Source organism: Triturus cristatus, chromosome 4_1, assembly GCF_964204655.1.
Source record: "Triturus cristatus chromosome 4_1, aTriCri1.1, whole genome shotgun sequence".
Taxonomy (NCBI): Eukaryota; Metazoa; Chordata; class Amphibia; order Caudata; family Salamandridae; genus Triturus; species Triturus cristatus.
Window position 1 is genome coordinate 859,455,279 of NC_140585.1, and position 26,764 is coordinate 859,482,042.

General features: G+C 47.0%; 1 protein-coding gene across 5 annotated transcripts in view; it reads right to left on the minus strand.

The window, feature by feature from the left end:
- Positions 1 to 1,018: 1,018 nt before the first annotated feature.
- Positions 1,019 to 26,764, minus strand: part of TASOR2 (transcription activation suppressor family member 2) — a 1,022,580-nt gene continuing 996,834 nt past the window's right edge. For 4 of the 5 annotated variants that reach the window (XM_085653577.1, XM_085653574.1, XM_085653576.1 and 1 more), the window contains 2 exons: positions 14,919 to 15,027; positions 1,019 to 2,102 (listed from right to left, as the gene is read on the minus strand). In XM_085653577.1, the coding sequence (XP_085509703.1) occupies positions 2,099 to 2,102; positions 14,919 to 15,027 (113 nt within the window). In that variant the 3' untranslated portion in view covers positions 1,019 to 2,098. Of the gene's footprint in view, positions 2,103 to 14,914; positions 15,028 to 26,764 lie in introns of those variants that run through there. The other variant, XM_085653575.1, reaches the window with a different exon arrangement.

Here is a 26,764-nt window from a genome sequence, read left to right on the forward strand (position 1 = left end):
TAAGGCCTTTAGTTTCATCTGGGTGCAGTTCTCCTGGCCCTGAAGTTGTGCTTCAAACCGAGGTACCATAAATATACTTTCTGGATGTCCGTTACAGACACTCTTTCGTGACAATGCCTACATGGTTTAAATCCTGTTGTTTTAGGGGTGACAATTTTCCTTGCACACTTGTAAGTTTTTATAATATTCGTGTTGTAAAGACAAAGGATCTCTGGATACATGTTGGAAAGAGCAGAAAGAAAAAATTGATATCAGTATGGGTGCTGCGTATTTGTGGCTGTGCTTGTCACTTCCAGAGTGGAACGACATTGGCAAGGAGCTGCAAGACGCCACCTACTGGCATGCAGGAGTGCAGCTTTAAAGATTCCTGATCCAGTCTGATGCCCGTGGAATATTCACAAGGTTAGGAATGTGCAGTTAAAAGTATCCATCAGAAGCACATTTTTACTGGAGTTTATTCATTTGTCCAGCACAGGGAACGTAAGGGGTAGCATAGATGCTATGGCCATGAGGGAGCTTGTGCACACGAAGTCTAGTATGCCATCTTGACCCAGCCCATTAAACTTATTTTTCCCTATTCTGTTGTGCAGTATTAAAGGTATTAGTTAAATCCAATTAAATAATGTTTGCTTTTTTCGCATTACAATTCCATGTCAGACGGTCACTAAAATCAACACACTGATCCATCTGGGGAGATTGACAAAGTGGAGTAAACATAAATAACTTCACTTAAAATGTGGCTTATTTAAAAATGCTCATATTTTAGGCAAGCACTGACCTGCAATATGTCCTGTGATAATCCGTGCAGAGTAGTACGGTGGGGTAATGTCACCAAAGGAGGGCCACAGACTCTGTATCCATAATAGCTTGCACCATCAGAAGTCCGCTTGGAATGTTTGAAAGTGCATATTTAGCAATATTCAAATGCAACAGTGAGAGCGGTAAATGTCTTGGAAGTATTTTCCTGGTACCGAATAAAGAGCAGTCAATAATGACCAAAACATGCACGTGCTTGCTCTTAATGTAAGAAAACCACCTAATAAAGGTGCTAAAATTTTATTGTACAGCAACAAAATAGGCAACCTCATAGTTAAGATCTAGTTCTATAAACATATGCACAGATACTGAATGTTATGCCACTACTTACATTTAAAAAAAACATTTCCAATATGGACTTTCTTAATTTGCATGAATGTACTTTTTTAATGTACAGGTAACAGTTTCATGAAATTCTCTATCATACATTCATAACAAATTACGTATTTATATAAAAATACAAAACTCTCCAAATACAATCATTCATAGTTGCTTACATGCTTTTCTAGCTCAGGTTTTCCTAGTGTGTTTTATATTTTTCTGCTATTTTGTTCTTATATATTGTAAATCTGCTGCTTTTGATGAACTGCATTGTCTAGTTTCTTAGCTACAGGTACAAATTGTATTTACAAGAGAAAAAACTGCATTCATCATTTTTTTTTAAATCTGTAATTTTGATTGGGCACCACAAACAGCAACATGTGAATCTATGTGCTGGGAAACCTTAGTGTTTGCACTTAAGCGTTTTTTTCTTAAATAGTCATGCCAAAAATAAGAAACAGACGAGATCCTGCGCTTAAACATCTTGTTCATTCTATGTACATAAAAATAGTGACTTCTTTAATCGCCACCCCTCCAAAATAAAAAAAATATATATTAAAGTGCACATTTACACTACGTCCATTCTGCCTATGACAGCAAACAAAGCAAAACAATAGTTTTTCCCTTTTAGAAAAACAGATTTCCTAAAGAATGTTTTAATTATGGTTTCGAAAAAAATAAATTAATTCCTATGATAGATGAAAAGTCAATAAATAAACCTAAAAGGCAAGCAGGAAAAGGTCTTTTTTTTTTTAAAGGCATCGCGCTGCCAGCCTTAAATAGTCTGCAGATAATATAAAGACAGATGAAACGGCGTGATATTCGTGATGTTGAAAGTTTACGTTGTGCTCCTCTGACAGAGTGCCGTCTCTTTTAAACTTCTAGGTCTCCAGTCAGGAGGGAACTGTGTTTTTGCACAATTTCTTGTTGAAACTCTAGTCGCAACAATGCTCTTGGTCCATTACCTAGTGAGATGAGAGAAGAGATTAAAAAAAACCTTTTCAGTGAGGTTTTTACTAAAAAATAAACAGAACACATTATTTGTAGCCATCAATAAACTGTTTCCAATGAGCTTCATCTGTGGCTCATTTCTCAGTAATATAAACCAATATTAGAGATTCTGAATAATATTCTGAAAAATGTCTCTCAATGTTGACAAAACAAATAATTAATAAGACTCAATAACTTACGTAACATGTTCCTGCTCTCTCATTTCATTTCTTCCCCACCGACGGATGTCCCCAAATGTTTAGGCATTTCCCTAGGCGTGCCCTTCCCTCACAAACCTTTGGCAACGCTCTATCAGGTGGGTACCCTGGCAAACCGTGGATTCTCCACCTTTAGGCTATTCCCAGGCACCAGGCTGGACCTCGAGAATTGGCTTTGTGCGGCTCTGCAAGGACTCCAAATGCCCCAGGAAGTGACAGACTGGAGCCGCATAGTACTACCCCAGCACGCTGCCATCAGCATCCTTTATTCCTTATTCTGTCCCCTCAGGCGCGGAACATACAAGATTATTGGTAATCGTGTGTTGATCACTAACTTGAGACGTTTGTTGATGTTAAAAAGAGGGGGAGCAAAGCACGCGGGCAGAGTGATGGACTGCCCTACGTGATAGGGAGTTATTACTACCTTATGCAAGAAGCTGCCTGACTCTTTAGCATCAGCTGGCCTGGGAAAAAGACAGTCCATGGCAGCTGCACGGAAAGTGCCTTGGGTTCACTCATGCGACAAGCTGATGTAATCGCAATGAGAAAGACAGACAGTTTTCAAAGTCAAAAGATGCAGCGATCGACTATGCATCAGCTTGAAAGGCATGCACATTACTATTGTCAAGACCAACTTCAGATTCCACTGTGGCATCAGAAACAGCGTTGGAGGGAACATGTGCATCAAACCTTTTAAAATCGCATCTCAACAAGTGATTGAAACAAGGGTGGTTGGATCGGTAAACGTAGAAGCGTCGAAAGGGCCAATACATAATATTTAATACTGCCTACTGCAAGGCCTTGCTGGGCTAACTATTAGACAAAAATACGTCCATCAGTTTAGCTTGTAAGGGATCAGTCTTATGAGCACCACACCAAGCAAACAGTTTGTCCTATCGCCCAGTAAAAATGGGAGGGTGTCTGGTAGCATGGATGACATCCATCACCTCAGTCAAATGAAGTCTGTTGCCACCACTGAATCCCCACGCATCTAGGTGTAGCTTTTCAAAGATTTGAAAGGAGGAGTCTCCCCCATTGCTGCAACATGAGATCCTCCCGAAGTGGCAGCTTGATAGGTGGGCAGATGCTCATGCCCCGAAGTTCCGGGTACCACACTCTCCCTGCCCAATCTGGAGCTACTAGGATGACCTGGGCGATCTTGATCTTATTTCGGAACCCAAAGCAGGGGTGGGAAGGAGTACAGGAGTCCCTTGTTCCATTTCAGTCAGAATGGATCTCCTAACAAGTGTTCTTGTGGAAACTCCAATGTGCAAATCTTTTGACATTCAACACAATGGTAAAAAGATCTAGACAGGGTTCTTCCCACTTTTGGAAGATGCCCTGTACCACCTTGGGATGCAGATGCCAGACATGGTCTGCCAGGCGCTGCCTGCTCAGATCACCTCTTCTGACATTCAGTGACCCTGCAAAGTGGTTCACAACCAGGGAAATGCCCAGTTAGTCCATCTAAATCCAGAAACAGAGCCTCCTGGCACAGGACCCACTCCGCCCTACTAGCTGTAATTCCAAATGGTGGTGGTGTCCATGAGAACCTGTACCAGCCACCCCTCAATGGAAGCACCAGCCACCCCTCAATGGAAGGCCTTCAAAGCCTGATGAATGGCCTGCAACTCCAAGAGACTGGTACAGAGCCAGGTGTATTCTGGAGCCCAGAGTCCTCTGATCCGCACCCCCATCAGATGAACTCCCCAGGCCAGCAGTGTCTATCTGTCTGTCACCACTGCCAGATCTTGGTGAGAAAGGGTCCACCAAACTGCGTTCGAGCAGCCATCACTGCAGATCTACAGCCACCTCCTCAGAGATCTGGATGGTATTCAACAGATTTTCTTGGTGCTGGGCCCACTGGAACTTCGGATTCAATTGCAGAGAACACATGTACCAGGTGGAGCAGCTGACAACGATGATGCAGGAGGCCAAGACATCTCATAGCCTCTCTCACTGTGATCCAGGACTGAGACTGAAACATCAGAATCAAAGCCCAAATGTCCTGGACCTATTGAGACAAATGGATGGCCTAGATCTGCACTGTGTCCAAGACAGGTCCAATGAACGGAAGCCTCTGTGATGGAGTCAGGTGTGATTTTGGCTAGCTTCTAGTTAACCCCAACGATGTCAGGAGGTTAACTGTTGTCTGGAGGTGTTCTAAAACTGGCTTGGCAAGCCTTCCTTCAACAGCGAGTCGTCAAGAAAGGGGAAGGCTGGTATCCACGACCTCCAAATGAAAGCAGCAACTTTCACGAACACCCAAAGAGGTGCTGGTGAGGCCCGGAGGAAGTACAACAAAATGCAAATACTCCTGGACTACCTGGAGCCATAGGTAATATTTGAGGGACTGCAGGACAATATGTATTCTGCAGGCCCAAGGACAGACACCAAGGCAGACAGAATTTGGGCCAATTTGTCCTTCCTCACGAACGCATTCAGAGGCCAAAGATCCGAAACAGGCCAAAGACACCGATCCTTTTTCAGCACAAGGAAATAAAGAGTGCAGCAGAAATCTTTTACTAATGTGGTACCTTCTTGATAGTACCCTTGGAGAGGAAAGTTTGAACCTCCTGCAGTAGAAGGGACAGGTGCTCTTCTGAAATGTTGTCTGAAGTTGGGGAAATGTTTGGTGGTACAAAAAGAAAACGTAGAGCATATCAATGCTGAACAATTTGTAAGACCCATCCGTCAGATATGATGGATCACCACCCTAGGAGGAAGCGTTGAATCCTGCCCCAATAGCGTGAACAGATGCCAATAAGAGAAAACAAAAGCTGTTTGGAGGCTGTTAAGGGAGAGGAAGTGGGAGAACCTATGCTCCTGCTGGCCTATGTGCTGCCTGCCAGATCCACGCTCACAGGCTTGAAAGAACTGTGGTAACTTTTATACTGGTTGAGAAGATTGCCTTTGCTTTCTCTCTAACCTTTTGGAATAGCCTCAGAACCTTGGTGGCACTGAGCGAGTCGGAAAAGTGCTGAAGATCTGCAATATGGCTTCCTTGAGGGTCTCCATTTGCTGCAGCATCGAAAATGGCCAGGGAAACTCAAGTAGCCCCGGGCTCAACTGGGAGATTGGCTCTGTACTCAGGGACCCTGGAGGAGACTAACATTGTGACACCCTTGCACCTTCTCCTTGGACACAAAGTGGTGGGATTGGGTCAAGACCCAATTTGCTTTTTTATGTCTGCATTTAGACTTCGATTTGGATTTACCAGGGGGTTCCACAGGAAGGTAGACTTCTACTGATAATAAACCCGGGAGCAAGACTGTACCTGCAACCTGAGGCGAGACTTATGCAAGGGTTTTCACTGCTTCTTAAATTTGGTGACATACAGAGCCCCCCTCCTAGTCCCGGATCACCTCTGGGTGTATACGCTCGCACTTGTTGCACCACTTCAAGCCGCGCCCGAGCCCAAAATTTAGACACATCTTGTGCGGGTCCGTGACCAACATCTGTTTTCTGCAAAATGAAGCCTGCCATTTTAGGAAGGGGCATCATTTCTCTCTCAGCACAATGACTTTGGAATGTTTGAAAAATCGTTGTAAGGCCCAAAAATGAGGGAGTGGAGCTTCAGATCTGGGTCGGAAGATGTGGAGAAAAAAAAAACTGACAATGGTGTGCAGGGGTGGTGCATGTATGCAGCTCCACTTCCGAACATCCAGATCGGTGCAGAGCAGGCATAGAGTTGCACAACACCACCTAGTGGCATCCAGGAGCACTGTTGAACGAGTTACTTACCTTCAGTAACAATGAATCTGGTAGAGACATAGTCTAGCCACAGATTCCTTAACTTAGAATATCCCCAGGCGTCAGACTGGATCCGGAAAACTTTCCGCCACAGCACCTCTGCGCGCCGGGGGCGGCGCTGCATGGCTCTGCCCTGACGTCGTCCACGAACGTGACGTCAGCGGAGCCATATATGCCCCTCCCAGGGCGCAGATGTCAGTGTTCGTCAGAGAAACTTTTACGCGCCGCAACGCGGAGCCACCACCAAAAAACCGAGAATATGGGAACAGTGTGCGAAAATGATGAAAAGACATGGAATGATGAAAAACTGAACCATACAGGAAAGTGCCAGGCACTGTATATTGGAAACTAGTAAAGGAAAGGGCAGAGCACCGCTCTGAGAAGCAACCCCGCAAAAGTGAAGGCCAACCACCCTGGGAGGTAAATGAAGATGTAAACAACATCACGGCAGAAAGTCCGCAACCTTAACATATGACTGTGAAGGACAACAAGTCCGGAACATAGGAGCAAGGACAACTGACCACAAGATGTCACCAGAAAAATAAGTTATATCCCCAATAAGAGATTAAAAAAATGTGGCAGAGCCAATACACCTCAAACCAATGGAGCACAGGGGTGGTAAGAGACCCCAAGGCGACAAAGAAAGGGAGAGCGGGGGGTGGGGAAAAACATGAATAGAACCCACACTGTACAACTCAGGACGCAGGGTTGGAATGGATACATGACACATGAGCATACCGCCCAATTATGAAAATGGGGGGAGTAGAGCAATGAAAGTAGAATGACGCATTCTGTGTGGGAGTGAAGTGAAAGAGTCACCCTGCAGAATGATCAAGCCACCAGAAGGGAGGCGAGCGTAGAAAGCCAATTTGAAAAGGTCCTCGCAGAACGTGGAAGACGGGCAGGCGTCAAGGAATCTGCGGCTAGACTATGTCTCTACCAGATACATCCGCAGGATCCACGGTGTCGACAGAAAAGGAAAGCGATTACTGGTATACCAGGCAAAACAGTGGAAAAAACACTGTTGAACCTGCGCCTGCAAGATACAAGGGGCAACGGAGGCAAAAGGCTGACTCCTGCCCAGCAAGTGCCGGTATGGAACAAGAAAACGCATACTAGATATGCTGGAGTTAAAAGGAATCCGAGGACACCGTCGGAAGTGGAACTGGACCTAGGGTTTGAGAGATCCACCAGATGTAATGTGTCGCCTGTAAGCAAAACGCAGAGAGATGGCAACTGGTATGACAAATAGCGCATACCGGCCCAGTATGCAGAATAGCGGAAGAAGCACTGTTCAAGCTGCATCAGCTAGACACATGTGACAACATCGGCAGGCGACCAATCCATGGCCAGAAGGCCGGTTATAAAATAGAAGACACGCCAAGACATAGGCGGTCTGTTACAACCGACGAAAGGGCCAATGGCACACAGCCTAGCATCAAAGTAGGAGCGACACTGTAAGACATCGAAGCATACCAGAAGGCACCTAAACACATCGTGTGGACATTGGAACCACACGAAGAAAGGAAAGGCCTACTGCAGGGCCGTGTGAGCAGCTCAGATGCGCACGACATCAAGAGGGCAACGGTCCAAAAGGTGGACCAGGCAGCCAAGCACCACGTATAGGTGGTGGTACAAGCAGACCGGTTCAGTGACCACGGACACCGCATGAAGGAAAGAGCAACATCCTTCCCTTGCTTGGGAAGAACCACAGTCCCCTGCAAGCTAGAGGCACACCCGTGGTAATAGTCAGGATTAAGGTAAGCGCCCCGGACCACAAGAAGCAGGTATTTCAAAGAAATACGCCCCACGAAAAATCACAATATGATCCAAGCAGATGTGTTGAAACACCTGTGTGGGGTAGCAGGGAATGTGGAAAAAACCACCGTAGGAGAAGTGGAGAGAAAAGAGGCCACATACAGCAGAGATATAAATGCTAAACTAGTACCTTGGAGGAAGAGCCCAATAAGGGCTGCGTGCCAAAGTTTGTACTAATAGTACTAAACATTGCCACATAGCGGCGGATACGGTGTGAGCCGTAAAAGCAAGGACGGAAGCACTACAGACAAACGGGACCAAAGGCACCCGAAGTGTGACAGGGCGATGCTAATAATAGGATCGCAGAACAAAAGACAGGGAGGGACTCCCCGAAGGAAGTCCGCGAGGAATACTCCATAGGAGCGTACTAAGGCAAGGCAGTCGCCCAGCACCAGCATATCCCCCACATAGGGTAAGTGTCAACCCCTGATAAGGGGATCCTCTTGGACAAAACACGCAGTCCGAGGACTGAACCGAAGATTAAACCAGCCATATGGCTGAAATGCAACAAATTAGAGAAGGCTGAACAGCCGTGGACAGCAATCGGGAACCTACCATACACGTTTGAGATAGAGGTGAAGGAAAATAAGGCCCAAAACCGTGCAAACGTTATGGCAACCTAGACAAGAGCCGGGAGACTGCCGAATCCGCGTGGGGATCAAAAAGGTCCACACCATTAAATGGTAGATTTCTAAGGGCATCCCGAACATTATCTGGGAAACGACTGGCGCGCAGCCATGCATGGCGGCGTAAAGCCACAGATTGAGCAAGAGCTCGTCCTACAGAGTAAGTGGCATCAAGGGAACAACTGAGCGAAAATTGCGCCATTCCCCTGCCATCAAGCAGAAGCCGAAGCAGCTGTAACCACGGCTCCTCTGGAATAGAAGGGAGAAGGTTCTCAATCAAGTCCCAAAGGGTTGAGGATGAACGCACGAACACACACGCAGTATTCAATGCGCGGATACCCGGACTGGTAGAGGCAAAAAGTTGGCGAGCACACGCGTCCAGCCACCTAGACTCCCTAGTGGGAGGTAATAATGGCAATGCGGATGAAGACTGCAAGTTAAAGGCTGCTTGAATAACAAGTCCCTGAGCCGTAGGGTGAGTGGACCACCCTGGGCAGGACGGTGCCTACAAGCAATAGCCCGATCAACAGGGTCAACAGAAGAGGGCCTTGCCCACGTGCCACGCAAAATGCCAAATATGGCAGCAAAGGCTCCACCGCAATAGGAGACGGTTGAAGACTAAGCCGTCCACTGGACAACAAAAGTGGAGGAGCCAGAGACTGACCCGAAGGCCAGGCAACACAAGTCACTTGCACCATGGGCCCCCGATCCGGAAAAGCCAGAGAAGCGCCAACCTCTTGACAAGGTGGCGTTGTTGCCGGCACTGGCGTCGATCGACACCGTGTGGAGGTCGCAGCGACGTACGAGGAGTCAGGAGGAGCAGCAACCTCGTCAGGAAGCATGGACGGTGGCACCGGTGTTGATCAACACCGGGTAGGAGTCGCCTGGACATCGACGACCTCTAGAGGGGACTCGACCTGGATGCCGTCCGACGTCGATCCCGCTGCAAAACGTGCCCGTTTGGTCAAGCCAGCCGTCGAGCCGGGCGTCGGGGCTGGTGCCACCTCGGACGTCAGCGCAGGAACCCGCTCAGGGCTATGCGAAGTCTGATGGGGTGGACTGAATGGGCGACTGGGAGGACCCACTGGGCCGTGACCCGTCGGCGTCGTATCGTCTCCGGAACCGGACTCGATGCACTCAGCCGGCGTAAAGGAAGAATCTGCCGGCAAGGACCCTACATGAGTGCCCTCCACCTCTGTGGGATCCGAAGGCACTCCAGGGAGAGGTGGGGACCCAAAGTACGACTGGAGTGCAATAGAAAAAGCCTCCATTTGGGCACGCGTCGCTCTAACCCCCAGAAACGGAAATGGAGGGTATGGAGAAAGTGACTGCCGGGCGCTGTTACCTGGCATAGAGCGAGTGGAGTGGGCGCCAGCAGTACGCGAATGGGAGGAGGACCTCCGTGCGTGCCGCTTGTGCTTACCTGCCCTTGAACGATGTTCGCGGGAACGACCTCTGGACTGAGCCGGATCCGGAGGGGGAGAGCGGCAAGGCGAAAGAGCTGGATCGGACAGCCGTACAGCCAGCAGTTTCATACAGCGCTCTCTGAGGGAGTTGGGCTTCATCCTCTGACAGGCGTCGCACTGTTTGGAGTTGTGGTGCACGCCGAGGCACCACATACAGATGAGATGTGGGTCAGTGCCAGACATCTGACGCGCACAGGCTTCACAAGCCTTAAAACCTGAAGGTATTGCACACTGTTCCGGCGAAACCGAATGTGTCGAAAAGGCCTAAAAACCAGGCCAAGGAACTGCTGGTTTTCCAGGATCCGCGTTGGGACGCGGAAAAGGAGAAAACTGACGTCAGTGCGCCGGGATGGGCATATGTCCTAGTGGTGCTGCTTATACGCGGACACCCTATTTAAGGCGGTTCATCAAGAGGGTCAGCTGGACAAGGTATTTGTGCTCGCTAGCGTGCCATAGGACTCGCGTGCGTAGCGCTGTACTGAGGGTGCGCTCTGCCTATACAAATTTTTTTAAACGCTCCCGTTTTTGCATCTATGATTATTTTATTTCTTTTCCCCTGGTTTTATCCTGGGGAGTTGCCCCCTCACCTGTACTGTAATCGTTGTCGCACCGCTGCTTAGCGGGTCCTGTCCTGGGGTTTAGGAAATCGGGAGAGCTTTGGCTGCCATATTGGGAGTGGGACTGGTGGTGACACTGTTTGGGCGCCATCTTGAGTGTCCTAGTGGTGCTGCTTATACGCGGACACCCTATTTAAGCCAGTCCCTCAAGCGCGCAGCGGTGACGCGCAGCGGGGGCGTCCTCCCTGCGCCTGAGTCGTGCCAGAGTCTTGCCCGTCTGCGCTCGTCCGTGCCGAGCCAGGGCCTGGCCAGGGCCCTGTAGCTCCTTTCTTCGTCCGTGATGTTTCAGAACCCTCTATCATCAAGGTATTCTAGAACTGCACTGCTTAGTCTCCGGGATTCTATGCAGTGTACGCATACTCCGTTACATCCTCTCTCTGGTCCTTTCCATTGCCCAGAGTGCGTATTTAGACTCCCATCTCCTGTTCCTATCTCTGCATACAGGAAAGCCCCCTCAAGGTGCCTAGATCGTATTGCACCATCGTTGGTGATATCTCAGGCCCCTTTCAATCTCAAGATCTGCCATCTCAATGTGAGGTCGCTGGTTAGACATCACCTGGATGTTCACAATTTACTTACGGAGGCAGCCCCTGACATCTTGTTTATGTCAGAGACATGGTTACATGAGGATGCCTCGGCTGCGGTCAATTTGGCTCTTCCCCCTGAGTATGCGATCTTTACTCATAATCGTAACTCGAGAGGAGGTGGCATTGCGGCCGCTATTAAATCCTGCTACTCATGCGTTTGGAAGCCTCTGGACATAGCTGGCTGCGAAAGTGCTCATTTTCGTATTTCGGTTAGTCCTCATTTCACTTTTTCTGGGCTACTTATTTATCGGCCTCCGGGCCCAGATGCCGCCTTTAGGTTAGCTCTGCCTGAAGCTGTCAGTACATTGGCCTTAAAGGCTGCCAATTTTAGTATTATTGGCGACTTAAACCTTCATTTTGATACTCCCCTTTCCCCTGCCGCCAGTAGTACTCTTGCAGACTTGGAAGCTCTCCTGCTATCTCAGCTGGTTAGCCATTGTACGCATGTTGGTGGACACATCTTGGACCCCATTTTTTCTAATCTAACGTCGGCTAAAGTGCTGCCTCCCAGGCCTATGGCCTGGACTGATCACCATCTTATAGAGCTGCACCTTACAATTAAGGACCCTCCTCACAGAGCAATCGTGCCTGTGTCATTGAGACGCCCATGGAGAAAACTGAAATTAGCTGATTTTCATTGGCTTCTTGGTCAACATCCTCTGGGCCCTTTCTCTGACGTGGAGTCGGGATATGATCTTTTTTGCAACTGGCTTACTGGAGCCTTAGACTGCCTGATCCCAATTGCTGAGAGTAAATGCCGTCGCGTTGAGCCTAGCCCCTGGTATGATGACGCGCTTCGGCTTCTAAGGAAATCCTGTAAACAAGCTGAAAGAGCCTGGCGTAAGTCATATCTGCCTGATAGGAAATCGGAGTATCGTATCATGATCAAGAAATATCATAGAGCGGTTTGTAAAGCTCGGGCTGCTTACTATTCCCGCGAATTTAACATCAGCACTAATCCTACCAAATTAATATTTAAGGTGCTTAAGGATCTCACAGCCAGTAGAGCCCCACTCGCTGAGATCTGCTCTACCTCGCACTGTGAGGACTTGGCCGCCTTTTTTGTGGAAAAGGTGGAGGCCATATATCGTTCCTTTCCCGATTCATCCGCCCCTTTGGAGAAGTTGGAACCTCGCCCAATGACAACTATGTCTCTATGCTCTCTCCCAGAGCTCTCGATGGAGGAGTTTAATAAAATTGTGGCGAAAGTTAAATCAGGTTCACCAAGGGATCCTCTTCGACCTGCCCAATTTAGAGAATCTGCGTTACTCTGTTTCCCTCCTCTACGTGACCTTGTTAATCTATCTTTGACGTCTGGCTCTGTCCCTGCTAGTTGGAAACAAGCCCAGGTGATGCCCATTTTAAAAAAACCTGCCTTGGATCCATCAAAATTGGAGAATTATCGCCCCATATCTCTTCTTCCGTGGGTTACTAAACTGACCGAGGCCCATGTCAACGCCATCTTATCCAACCATCTTCATTGTGCTAAATTCTTAGATCCCTCACAGAATGGCTTTCGACCCGGCCATAGCACTGAGACAGCGTTGCTTTTTATGGTCGATCACCTGCGAACCTTGGTCGACTCTGGACAAACGGCGGCACTGGTGCTTCTTGACCTCAGTGCCGCGTTTGACACCGTCTCCCATGCTATTTTACTTCGGCGTTTGGGTGAGGCAGGTGTCGATAACACGGCACTTGAATGGGTTCGATCATTTTTATCTGATCGTACGTTTAGGGTTGTTACACCTCCCTTTCAATCTAAACCTTACCCTATTGCCCAGGGCGTGCCGCAAGGGTCCGCCCTTAGCCCCACACTTTTCAATCTTTATGTGCAGCCGCTGGCTGCTGTCGCCAAGCGTTGGAACCTGACTTTGGTGTCCTATGCTGACGACACGCAGCTGGCGGTTGCATTAAGTGGGGCCTCCGACCTCGAGGCTGCTAATTTCCGTGAGGGAATTAGCTCAGTAGCCCACTGGATGACAGATAATTGCCTGCAATTGAACGCTAAAAAAACTGAAGTGCTCATTGTCGGCAAGCAGAGTCATCTTTGGAGTGATCATTGGTGGCCATCGGAGCTTGGTCCAACTCCTCTCCCTGCCACCGAGGTCAAAAATCTTGGGATTTGGTTGGATTCCAGACTCAGTTTTGTTTCCCACACAAAGAAAACCGCTGCTACGTGCTTTGGGATTCTTCGAAGGCTTAGACCTACTTTCAAATTCTTTGATGCTCCAACCAGACAGCTTATTGTACAAGCCACGATTCTGTCTCGGTTGGACTATGCGAGCTCTCTTCTGCTAGGAGCCAATTTGGCCGAACTCTCTAGACTTCAACGCGTTCAAAACGCTGCCGCCAGGGCTCTGGTTGGCTTACCGAGATTTTGTTCGGCCAAAAAAACCATCGGCAAACTCCATTGGCTCCCTGTTGCTCAGAGGATTCAGTTTAAGTCTCTTTGCCTTTTGTTTAAAATTTTGAAGCACTCTTCTCCCCAGATTTTGGAGCATCTCATTCTGCCCTATGTACCCTCGCGCTCTCTAAGATCTTCTGGACTTCACTTGGTCACAGTTCCACGCTTTAAGAGGGCTAGGGCCGGTGGCCGCTCTTTTAGAGTGCTTGCTGCTAGGCTCTGGAACTCTCTTCCTGTTCACATCCGTGCAATTGATGAACTTTTGGTCTTTAGGAAAGCTGTTAAAACCTTCCTCTTTCCTCAGGACTCTTAGTGCCATGCTCCTGTCCTTGGTACTGCTTGTGTCCGGTATTTTGCCCTCTTAGCGCCGGGACGCCCCTTTGCTGGGGCATCTGTGCGCTCTATAAATCCGGCTAACATAACATAACATAACATATATGGCTCCGCTGACATCACGTCCGTGGATGATGTCAGGGTGGAGCCATGCGGCGCCACACCCGGCGCGCAGAGGTGCGGCTATCGAAAGTTTTCTGGATCCAGTCTGATGCCTGGGAATATTCTAAGTTAAGGAATCTGCGGCTAGACGTCTATATCAGATGAGAACGTTTTCAGGTCCAGCCTGGGGAGTATTTAAAGGTGAGGAATCTGAGGTTAGAAGTATCCATCATAAAACAAAACACTTCGGGACAGCCTACTTATTTAACTCAAAATGGAATCTCAGGGCCAACAAAAACTACAGAGTGCAGACTACTTCCTCCTTGAAATCCAAGCATTCAATAAGACAACAACACTAAAGCAATCACTCCATGGGAGTCCCCCTAGGGTTTGGGACTCCATAACACCAAGCATTAGAACCATTCCTTCTTATTACAAGAGGTTCCTGTATATTACGCCAAGTCCTGAAGTGTCTGGAAAGTTATCAGTTTATTTTATTTATTAAGTCACACATAAGTGTACACTTCCTTTAGGTTAATTACAGCACTCTGCCAGACTTTTGCGTTTGTATCCACATTATTTGTAGCATCCAATCATGTTAGATGTAATATGTTTATATGATATTATGCAATTCTTTCTGTCTTATGGGTTTTATATAGTCTGTCCTAGAACGCGAAACTTTGCCTGTGAGCTTCTATCCTAAAACTATGGGAAATTGTCCATGCTTTAATAAACTCTTACCTTTTTTAAGCTTTTCTAAAGATGGATCTTTCACAGGATGTTTATAGGATACTTATGTGTCATAGAGAAACACAAATTATTTGTTCAATAGAAAACCTTAAAAACACAATTTCTCAATTTTCTTACCAGCTATGAAATGGAACAGTCATCTTCTGAACAGTTTCTGCAAATGTATTCACATCAACAACAACAATTCCATGTTTTGTGCATGTTTCTTTCACCATATTTGGCTTTTCTATAAGTGGAAAAATTGACAATTAAAACACAGTAGGCCGAAAATAGTCTATTAGGAATTACATTATAGTTGTGAGCTCAAGAAATTGTGCCCATCTTTGAGGAATCTATCAAAATAAGAGGCTATCAACAGATATATGCTCACTCAAAATACATTAGAGAAGGCAAAAACACAAGTAAACTTCCAGAAATGTCCTTTGAGTTAGAGACTGATTAGTGTAAGGTAGTGGTTGAAGATAGGAATAATATTGAATCCTGCCTACATGGACATAACTGGACCCCAGGGCACTTAATTTTACAGTATTGAGACGTCGTGAAGAACAGAACCCATCTTTGTGGGTTGGAAATATCACCACAATACAAGTAGGTCTTGGACTGCTTTATCTCAGGGGTCACAAACCCACACAAAGCCTTTCCATCCACAAATGTTATTCTTATAATTTATTTCTACATATTTTCAGGTTACTACAAGAAATACAGAGGTATTTAAATTGACGGAACTCAATTTGCACTCTTATCACTCACTTTGGTATATAGGTGGGTGTTGTCTAAACTCAACACTTTCTTCTGCCGCACCATCTAAACTTTGTCTCATACACATAATCCGTTAGTTGCTCGTGTCACGGTGAAATCACGAACCCACTGCAATATTTAAGGATTCTCTTTTCCATCTCTTGGATAGTTGCTCGGGCTACTTTGCCCGATCTATTGGGTATTTTGGCCTACCACGTCATTTCTGCCTTTTGCTCTTATATTGCATCTTGAGCACTTATCAAGCAGCATTATGTTATCAGTTTTATGTACACCAATTACTTTGGAAGGTGGTACATTGTGTGTTTTGTTTATCTTACACAGCCTTGATAAAGTTGCGGGAGATTGCCCATTAGCGACGAAACACGTGTCGGCTGTCAGGCTGTCAGAAGAACTTGACAATAAAGAAGGAAAAAAAAGTCATCAATTTGTACTCAACTGTATTTAATCGTTGCTTACAGTATGCAATTATATTAACTGTGAAAACTGTCTATGTGTGCAGGGGATAATCTTTCTTAGAGACTGATTAGGTCAAACCCACCAAATATGTTTTTATTTCTGCTCACCAGAACAGAAGATGATCCACTAAAGTGTCTTCAACCTTTATTGCCCTTGATAGCACTCAAGGATTTCACAGCCACTCGGTTCAAAATATTTAATGCAATGCAGAAATGAGGTTTAATAATGCAGTTTGAAACAAATGTGCTAAGATAACACTGAGATTTTTAAAACAGCTTCTACATATCCATGCAGTTATTATAAATACTAGTTAGATAACCGCCCTTCTATCAGACAGGCAGCCATTCCTTTAAACCCTGGTTGTAGTGCAGAAACATGAGTACACTGAGTGTGCCCCATTTTCGTCACAAATCACGGTTAAGAGCTGAATGCACATTGCTCTCGCTCATGTTCCAAAGCTTTCATTAATACCATCTCTTGGTAAAAGCAAGTAGAAATTGTCAAAAAAGCAGAAATATCTTGTAAAAACCAGGAGTACGGACAATTTTACTTAACCTGTAAGCATCTGTTTGTGGCATGTAGTGCTGTAGAGTTGCATGCTCCTCCCATCTAGTGTTAGGCTTAGACGTGTGCAACTTGGTTTTACTTTGAAGAAGTCTTTTAAGTCACAAGGTATGGTAACTTCTCCTATGACTGCTAATGCGCATGGGCATCGGCCCAATTGTTGTATTCCCGCACGGCAGAGAGAATAGAAATGAAGCACAAAAGTGAAAAAAGATGGCCATGTAAATAGATCTAGAAATGAAAAAAAAAGTATCTGCTAAAAACGAAGGCTTACAGGGAGAAGGGTGGTGGCACACAAGTTACTACTTGTGTAACGATATATCTGTAAGAGACATTAGTTAGTGATAGATTCCTTACCTTATAATATTCCCCAGGCGTCAGTCTGGATCAGGAAAGTTTTCTGCTTAGCAGTACAGCTGCGCACCAGTAGGTGGCGCCGTGCGGCTCCACGCCCGTCACTGGCATCGTGCACTCCGGGATGACGTCACGGAGGCTACTTAGGCGCCACCCATGCACGCTGACGTCAGTTCTGTACACAACTTTCCGCGCTGAAACGCAGAGTCATGCGAGAAACTGACCTTTGGTGCATAAAACTAGGGCCCTAAAAGGGGATGACCTTAACCCTAGTAATCAGTTCGCAGAACCGGGAGGATGGGTGGGGCGGTAAGGAATCTATCACTAACTAATGTCCCTTACAGATATATCGTTACACAAGTAGTAACTTGTGCATCTGAAAGAGACACGTTAGTGATAGATTCCTTACCTTAGAATAGATACCCCAGCAATACCAACCCCGGTGGTGGGTCTGTGAACAAGATTACACCAGAAAGTCACGGAGCACAGAACGGCCAAAGAAGCAGTCTCTCCGGACCTGACTGTCAAGGCAGTAGTGCTTGGTAAACGTGTGCAGCGAGGCCCACGTAGCTGCCTGACAAATATCCTGCAAGGGAACACCGCGTCCCAAGGCAGTAGTGGCTGCAGTTGCCCTGGTCGAATGGGCACGCAGACCTACAGGAGGCTCCTTCTTGGCTAAGGAGTAACATGCTTTGATGCACAGAACGACCCACCTGGAGATGGTCTGTTTGTGCACCGCCCGACCTCTTTTGGTGCCCACGTAGCCAACAAAGAACTGATCATCCACCCGGAACTGCTGTGTACGCTACAGATAGAATGCAAGCGCACGTTTAGGGTCCAGACGGTGGAGCCACTCCTCTTCCCGTGAAGGATGCGGAGGCGGAAAAAAGGTGGGCAAAGTGATGGTCTTCCCGATGTGGAAGGGCGTGACAACCTTTGGCAAGAAAGAAGGAAGTGTCCTCAGAACCACCTTGTCCGGATGAACAGAAAGGAAAGGAGGTTTGGAAGAAAGAGCCTAGAGCTCACTGACTCTCTGTACAGGCTTGCTGGAAGAGCGCGCCTGGGCACCCCTGCCCTGGCCACGAAAGGAACGAAACCCCGTCGTGGCAGGAGTTTTCGAGGAAAGACCCAAAGACTTGGCCGTGGCACGAGAGTCTTTAAATCGCTCCAGGGCATTGTCAGCCTTATCACCAAAGAGGCAGGAGCCATCGAAGGGCATGTCCATGAGCGAGCTCTGGACATCGGGTGAGAAGCCAGTGGAACGCAACCAGGCGTGGCGCCGCAACACCACCGTCATGGAAATCGCCCTGCCCAACAAATCAGCGGTGTCCAAACCACACCTGATGGCAAACTTCGCCGCATCCTTGCCCTCCGCAATTGCTTGGGAAAGGACAGCCTGGACCTCCTCAGAGCACTGAGGCAGAACCTCCGCCACCGAATCCCACACTGCGTGGGAGTAATGGCCCAATAAGCAGGTGGTATTAACTGATCTCAACCCCAAACTGGCTGAGGAGAACAACCTCTTGCCATATTGGTCCAGCTTCTTAGAGTCCTTATCCGGCGGAGCCTTGGGAAAGGCACTCTGCGATGTGGAGGCCTGAATGACCAGACTCTCAGGCGTGAGCTGAGTGGTCAAGAAGGCAAGATCACCAGGCGCCGGGCGATGACACCCCGAGGCCGGCCGCAACCAAGTACCCAAGAGGACTTCGGTAAGGGCCTCATTGAAAGGGAGCAGCGGCTCCGACGACGTAGACGCCGTCTGGAGCACCTCCGTAAGGAGGTTGGTCTTAAGGGTCACCGTAGGGAGGTCGAAGAGAGCCTCCGTGGCTCGACACAGCACCATAGTGTAGGAAGCGCCCTCCTCCATAGTAGGCAGAGGCGAGGCAAACCGCGGGTCAGAAGACACATCAAGTTCACCCACGTCTTGAAGGTCATCCACCCAATCCTGCTCGGAGTCACACTGCCACGCAAGGGGGTCCTCAGATCCGTCCCAGTCCTCATCCGGCTCCGGGGTAGAAGGAGCCAGTCACGGCGGCAGGACCGGAGCCAAGGGCAGCGCCGGGGCCGGAGCCAGCAGCGTTGCACCTTGTGGCGCCGGGGCTGGAGCCGCGGGCGCTGGATCCAGTGGCTCCGGGGCTGGTGCCGGAGGCGGTGCCGCCGGGTCAACAGGATCTGGAAACGGGGCCGCGGGGCCCACAGGCGCACCGGTGGGAGCCCGAGGCCTAAACAGGAGGTCCAAGGCAGCAAGGAACTCTCGCCGCTGTTCGGGAGTCGCCGAGAAACCCGGGTATAGCGGGTAGGCCGCAGGACTCCCAGGCTCCAGAGGAGCCACAGGGGCAGAGCCACAGAGGCGGAGCCCCTGTCCTCCACGTCTGCCTCTGGGGAGCGATAGGGGGACGTCGGAGAGCGAACACGCTTCTTCGACTTCTTCTTATGGCGTCGCTTACCGGAATCTGAAGGTGAAGACTTAAGAGTCCGAGGAGCGACGGCTGAGGTCCCGCAAGCGGTTCCGCAAACGGCCCCTAGACCCGGAGTGGCGGCGAGAGGAGTGAGGGACCTCTAGCAACTTCCGGCACCTGTCCTGCAATGCCTTCAGGGCCATGGCACGGCGAAAGGTTCTTCCAGAGTAAGAGCTTGGAGTTCCCTTACATGCCTGACAGAAGTGATTGCAAGTAGAAACACAAATTTCCAAAATAGAAATTGGAGAGGGCACAAGTGAAGGGGCACAAAAGGGGGTCCCATGAGTTTAGTTAGGTCTATACTGAGATTCCATACAAGGGACGAGAGTACCCTGAATGGGATAACCTTTTTAAGTGCTATACTGAGATTCCATACAAGGGACGAGAGTACCCTGAATGGGATAACCTTTTTAAGTGCAGTTTGCTATACTTTGATCTGATATCTTGAACATGGGTCATGGTTTCTCCCATCGGAATACGTATGAATGGCTGGTTGCATACAACTGGGATGTGAAACTCGAGCATTAATTGACCGTCATAATACTGATCAAATGGTGTGGTTAGTGCGGATTGTATTTGAGCAAATATTTTGTTTTCAGGTTTATTTCTTTTATCTTTTTTCAATATGGGTCAACTCGGCTGGATGTTGTTAAATTGAAGGATTAAAATAAATAGTGTGATTGTTTGCTTTTCATCCTTATGATATCGATTCCATCGCTTCTCCTTCAAAAATTAGATTTATCCATATATTCTCAGGTGCAATGATGCACGTCCTTGATAGAACTATTTGATTATATTGACAATCTATGGTTGGATGCAATAATAATCTTTATTTAAATTTTTAGTGTATTCTCTCTCCCTTTTGGGACTCAACATTCGATTTCTTTAGTGGTATATTTGACTAAACTCCTAGTGAGAGAGGGTGCTATAGACCGGTTATAATACTTTCAGACGTTTGTAATTACAATTCAAAGATGGCCACTAAAGTTCCCTTTACTTCGACAGATGTGAATCACGTGTTGCACGTTGGTGAACCTATCCCAAGTAACCTTGTGCGTTCCTACTTAGTATGGAGCAATGGTGCGATTACACTTAGTGTTCTCCGAGACCATAATGTTTACATTTAGATGCTTGTAATTACTGTTCAAAAATGGCTGCTATAGTTCCCATTACTTTGACGGTAAACAGATGGGAATCACGTGCCGCACATTGGTGAACCGCTCCCTACTAACCTTGTGCGTTATTACATATAATGGAAGAATGGCGTAATTACATTTGGCGTGCTCAGAGACCATAATTTGGGAAGAGCAAATACTTATCAAGGTAGGGTTTGGTGGGAGACCATTGTTTTTTTTTTTTTTAGTGCAACCGTATGCATGTGATGGTGCTCTGGATTTCTTTCTAATATCTTGTCCATATGGACTGTTGCGTTGGTACCACCGTACAAATGCTATTGGGTGGTCTCATTTGTCTTTTTCATTTTCGTTTTTTTATCTTGTAAATGACATTGCGCCCGGTTATTACTGTTTTAATGAATTTGCTTTATTATAGGACGTTGAGGATACGGTGTGGTCATGTTTGACTTTTGTCTGAAGCCAAAGGGCAGGGCTTGTGTCAAACCTTTTCGATTGTTATATTCTTTTTATGTTATTGAAATTATAAAATACGCAACTTTTGTTTTTGATTTAATGCACTTGCTAGATCATATTGTCCTGGGGATATATTGTGTGTTTGAATTCCGACTGTAGGTTGACTGTGCTACGTTTTTTTGTGTAAGATTTGGATTGCTTGCGACTTCGTTTTAGTTGAGATTTATTAGTTGTGCTTTTGACACAGGCTGTGGTTAGAAGGCCATTTCAAGGTCACACATCACATGATGTTTATTAATATGGGCTATAGTTGGTCCTCTCAGCGGTTTATTTGTTTTTGTTATTGTGTTGTGATTCATGTTGCATACGGATTAGCTCATCTTTACGCACTTATGGCAGTTGTTTTGTATTTAATGAAAATATTTGTGTATTATATATGTAGGTATTGATCCGTGAACTACAGCATCTCGACCACTAGATTTCGAGACTCAGTGACACAATTTGTCATGAGTTACTTTTGATCATGACTTGGATGGATTTGTAGTGATTTACAACGCAGGATACGGATGCATTTATACAATCATGACTTGAATGGAATTATATTAATTCACTACGCACGATACTGACGTACTTACATGTTATTGCATTAAGATGAGATTTGTATGGCTAAATGATTAAATATTGCCTAAAACAATTTTTTTAAGTCTAACTGTGAAGACATTAACTATGAAGTAGTGTTCTTTTCCCTTTAGGTAGATATGTACATCAGGCGCATGTTTGAAATATGTGGCTGCGTTATATATGGAATTTTCTTCATGTTTTGTAACTAGTATATGTATGTCTAATTCTCATTTATTACAGCTTATGTTTTACATTTGTTGATCATGCATGTATAGTCTAATGCTCAATGTAAAAGTCTTAATATTGTGGGTATTTTTTGGGATGTTGTTTATGTTTTGTTATTAATGTGAATTGTATATTCATGTTAACAAGTCATATGTTTGTGTTAAGTGTTTGGATTGTATTTTGATATGTGTTTTTATATATATTTGTATATCATCTTCAGCCATGACAAAGTTCTATTTGTTGTTGGAACGAAACGCGTTGGCTGGATTTTGTTGAAATTGATGGATGAAAATATATGAGCATATTTGGAATTAAGATATTGGATAAGCTTTGACTTCTTGTTGGTGCACCCATCCATTTGGTTACAGCTACTTCTACAAAGGCTTTAATGACAAGGACTCTGAATAGTGAAGATTGTTAGGTACAGAAAGATACAGGTTTAAAGTCTGCAGGAAGACATGGCGCTCAGCATTGGGGCCGCCAGGACGCTCTTTTTTCTTCGCTTTAAACTTTACAGGGGGTGAGTTTGACACAATACACATGTCTCACCCATTCTCGTATCATTGAGACACACTTTCGATCGTTTTAGGAGATTTGACTCTATGTGAGATTCTGACATTACAGGCGTGACTCTTTCATGATACTTTTGTGTATTTAAGATTACTTTGTTCGCCCTTTGGGCATATACGATCACCATTGAAATAAATGATTTCTTGGAGTAATTATCAGTTAGTATTTGCCATCAGTGGTCTGTAACCCGGAATTCATTCATGATTCGCGTGCGATAGAGTTTCTGCTCATGACCGAGCATGTTCTCTTAGATTTTGCTGCATTGGAATTTGTATACAGCCCTGAAGATTCAGAGACTCTTTCTCTGATGAAACACGTGTCGGCTGGCTTCTTGTGCACAACTTATTAAAGAAGACTTGATATCTTCGTTGGATTCGGCTTAACTCTGTTCTAATGCATGGACCTTGCCTTATGTAATTTTGTATGTGTGCACGGGTTTCTGTAGATTAGTGAAGATTGTTTCCTGTTTTATAGGTTAGCTGCAAGGGCAACCAAATGTAAATGAATACACATGTAAGCGAGACCTGAGTATTGCAAATGCAGCAAATAGCAAACAATGACCACCTTGTGATGTATCTGGCAGAAGAAAGCCTTGAAAGCCAACTTGTCTGCTAGTATCTCTATGATGTTGATGTGCAAGACCTATTGAAGCGGTGTCCACATGCCCTGAACAGTCATACCCTGCAGATTCATTTCCCAGCCCATTAGAGAGAGGTAATGGTCCCTTGGGGAACTGGGCATAGAAAGGGTCTGCCCTGAAGCAGGTTGTTGCTGCTCCACCACTGCAGAAAGCGATGGTTGCTTACTCAAATCAACACTAGATCTTCCCATAGACCCTGCGGTTGTGGCCACTGTGTCGCACAGCACTCTTGAAGTGAACACATATGTAATCATGTGTGGGGAACAATGGCGATGAAGGAAGCCATCGGCCAAGTAGGCGCATTACTGTCCTGACCATTACCTGGCGATCTGGCTGAAAAAGGGGCAGCAGAAGCTGGAAGGCTTGAACGCATGAAGGACTGGGATAAGCTTTCCCGGCTACGGAACTGAGAACTGACCCTAGGATCGGATGTATTTGAAGAGTTTGGAGGTGGGATTTGACCACATTAATGGTGAAACCTAGATTAGGTAAAAGATCTAAGGGGATCTGGGTGTGGGCCCCGCACTGCTGTCTGCTTGCCCTTTTTATCAGCCAGTCGTTGAGGTAAGGGAAGATGTGGATGCCGCTCCTCCGGAGATAAGCAGTTACCAAGATAGGGCATTTGTAAAGACCCTGGGGGCTGCAGTTACCCTGAAGGGCAGAACTTTGAACTGGAAATGCGATCCACTAACCAAGAACCTGAGGGAGCGACGATGAGAAGGGTGGATTGGAATGTAGAAATAGGTGTCCTTAGGTCAAGCGGAGTCATAAAGTCGACATGTTGCAGCAGAGGACTGACGTCCTGGAGCGTGACCAAGTGGAAATGCTCCAACAGAATGTACTTGTTGAGGGGCCTGAAGTCGATGATGGGCCTAAGGGACCAGTCTTTCTTGGGAATAAGAAAGTATAGGGAGTGCACCCCTTTGCCAAGCTGGTGTTGTGGCACAGGCTCTAGGGTCCCTTTGAGCATGAGCGCTTGTACTACTTCTTGGTCACTGAACACCTGGAGAGAAACAACGTGCTAGACGCCTACCAATCCAATTTCCGTGCCAATCACAGCACTGAGATCACCCTGATTGCTGCCATAGACGACATCCACACCCTTCTCAAGACGGGAGAATCAGCGGCCCGGATCCTCTTCGACTTGTCCCCAGCATTGGACACCCTATCCCACCATACACATCAGGAGACTGCACCACATCGGGATCCAGGGAGATGCACTCAGAAGGTTCGCATCGCTCCTCACGTGACAAACTCAGAGAATCCGCCTACCTCCCTTCACCTCTGAACCCAAGAGCCCATCTGTGGCATCCCTCAAGGTTCATCCCTCTGTCCCATCCTCTTCAACAGGACACCTCTAGCCTGCATTGTCAGAACCCACAACCTCAACATAATATCCTACGCCACCGATAACCAGCTCATCCTCTCACTCTCAGCAAACCCCACCACCACGAAGACCAACTTCCACAACTGCATGAAGCATGTCGCCAATTGGATGAAGGTCAACTGTCTGAAGGTCAACACTGCTGATCTTTGGCAACACACCCTCCCCTTGGAACGGCACTTGGTGGCCTGCCGAACTCGGACCCACTCGAACACTGAAAGACTATGCCTACAACCTCAGTATCACCCTGGACAGCAAACTCATCTTGAAAAGACAGATCAATGAAGTCTCCTCTGCCTGCTTCCACAATCTCTGCATGCTTCGAAGAATCTTCAAACGGCTCCCCACTGGCACAAGAAAAAACGTCACTCAGCCCTAATCACCAGCCAGCTGGACTACAGCAACGCACTGTATGCAGGAATCAACAACAAACTCATGAGAAGACTCCGAACAATACAGAACTTTGCAGCCAGACTCATCCTCAACCTGCTCAAACGGACCCACATCACCCCACACCTTAGGAACCTTCACTGGCTCCCGATTCAGAAAATATACCAATCCAAGATACTGAGGCACGCCTACAAAGCACTCAATGACCAAGGACCAGAATTCATGAGCCACCGCCTGAACTTCCACCAATCATCCAGAAACCTTCGCTCCTCCTCCCTCACCCAGACATCGCCATCCGCCGAAGCAGGGGCAGTTCCTTCCCCTACCTTGCATTGTCCGGGAACGGACTTCCCCTCCACCTCAGGCATCACCCTCGATAGAGGACGTCAGGAAGACTCGAGACCTAGATTTTTGATTGAGCCCAGCAACCTAGCACCTGGATGCCCTCACAGGTAATTAGCAATGCTTTACAAATACTGATTGTTTGACTGATAGGCAGCGCAAGTGTTTGCGGGGTGTGTTTGGTGGCAGAGCAGTGAGTTTCAGGAAGTAAACCTGCTCTGCAATGAAAGAACCCTTGATCTAAGATGATCTGTTGCCAGTGTGCAAGGAACCTCTGGAATTGTCTGGATACTGAACAGAACACCGAGTGTCAAAAAGCATTTCAATTAGGAAGTCATCCTCCTCAGGGATTGTATGAAGGTCTACCTTGTGGAAGGTGGCCGCCCTGTGATGATAAGAGGTGGGGTCACTGCGAGGGGGTAGCTTTGCAGGGTGCAAATCAAGGTCATTGTACCCTGAGGGAGGGAGGACAGCATTATAATTGTCCCAGGAATCGTCTGTAGGCTTAGGGTCATATAAAGCCTTATAAGCGTGCAAAGGATCTGAAGATCTACTCCCCCATGGGTTTAATATGGGGAATCCTATGGCAAAGGCGGTTGAGGTGGTCTATGTGGCAGTGGCGGACAGGGTGGAGGTACAAGAAGAGGTGATGGTGGAGGAGGAACAAGGGGTGTGAGAGGGTAGAGGACTGGTGTCCCTGTTCTAGTGTTTCCTCAACTTTGGAGGTGTTAAGGGCTCCAGACTGAGCTGTTCCTCAAAGGTAGGCTTTCATTTGTGAAGAAGAGTCTCCTGTACTTTTAGTTGTGTTTTTGTTCAGAAATCTTGCCTGTTTATGGTTGAATAATGAGTATTTTCTGCCGAACGTTGAACTCCTCCTTGAGGCGCTGCAGAATAAGGTGGTCGTGCTCATTGGAGTCCGCAGAGAAAGGAGCTTTCATTGGTTGAAGTAGGTTGTTGCTTAGAGGAAAGCTTCAATCCCAAATGTTGTTTCAGCTTCGAAGAGGCCTTTGGCGCCAGCGTCGAGGGAACTGTTGGTGTCAAGGGAACAGTCAATGCTGAGGAAGGCCGGGTCTTGTGCTGCTGTTCCAGTGCCGGGAGTGGAGTCGGAGTCAGCTTCAAAGTCTTGCGCTAGTGACAGCCATGAATGGGAGGCAGTGGTTGTAGGAGAGTAGGGTCTGCTTTCTATGTTCACCCCCACTTTTTGCTATTGCTTCACTGGTTTTCGACTTAGATGTGGCTGTGGGCCTGCTAATCAGACCCAGGGCATAGGTGTACCCTAGACCTACCAGGGGCTGCAGCATGTATTATGCCACCCCTGGCTGGCCTTCCATTATGACACAACTGGCTGATCACTCAGCTGGGGCAAGGTCGTGTAATCACCCCTTGCTTAGGTGTAGTATTCCTATACCTACCTTATATATAGACACATGGGTAGCCTATCAGTCACTCCTATGGCAGGCCTTGACAATCCTGAAGGCAGAGTGCTTGGTAACATGTGAGATGGTGCTCTAGCATGAGCTGAGCCTGTCTGCAGCTTTCGGAACCATGTCCTTATAGCTGTTCTATGATATCGCCTACCATATACTCTTAAAGTGCCTTATAATCCTTGC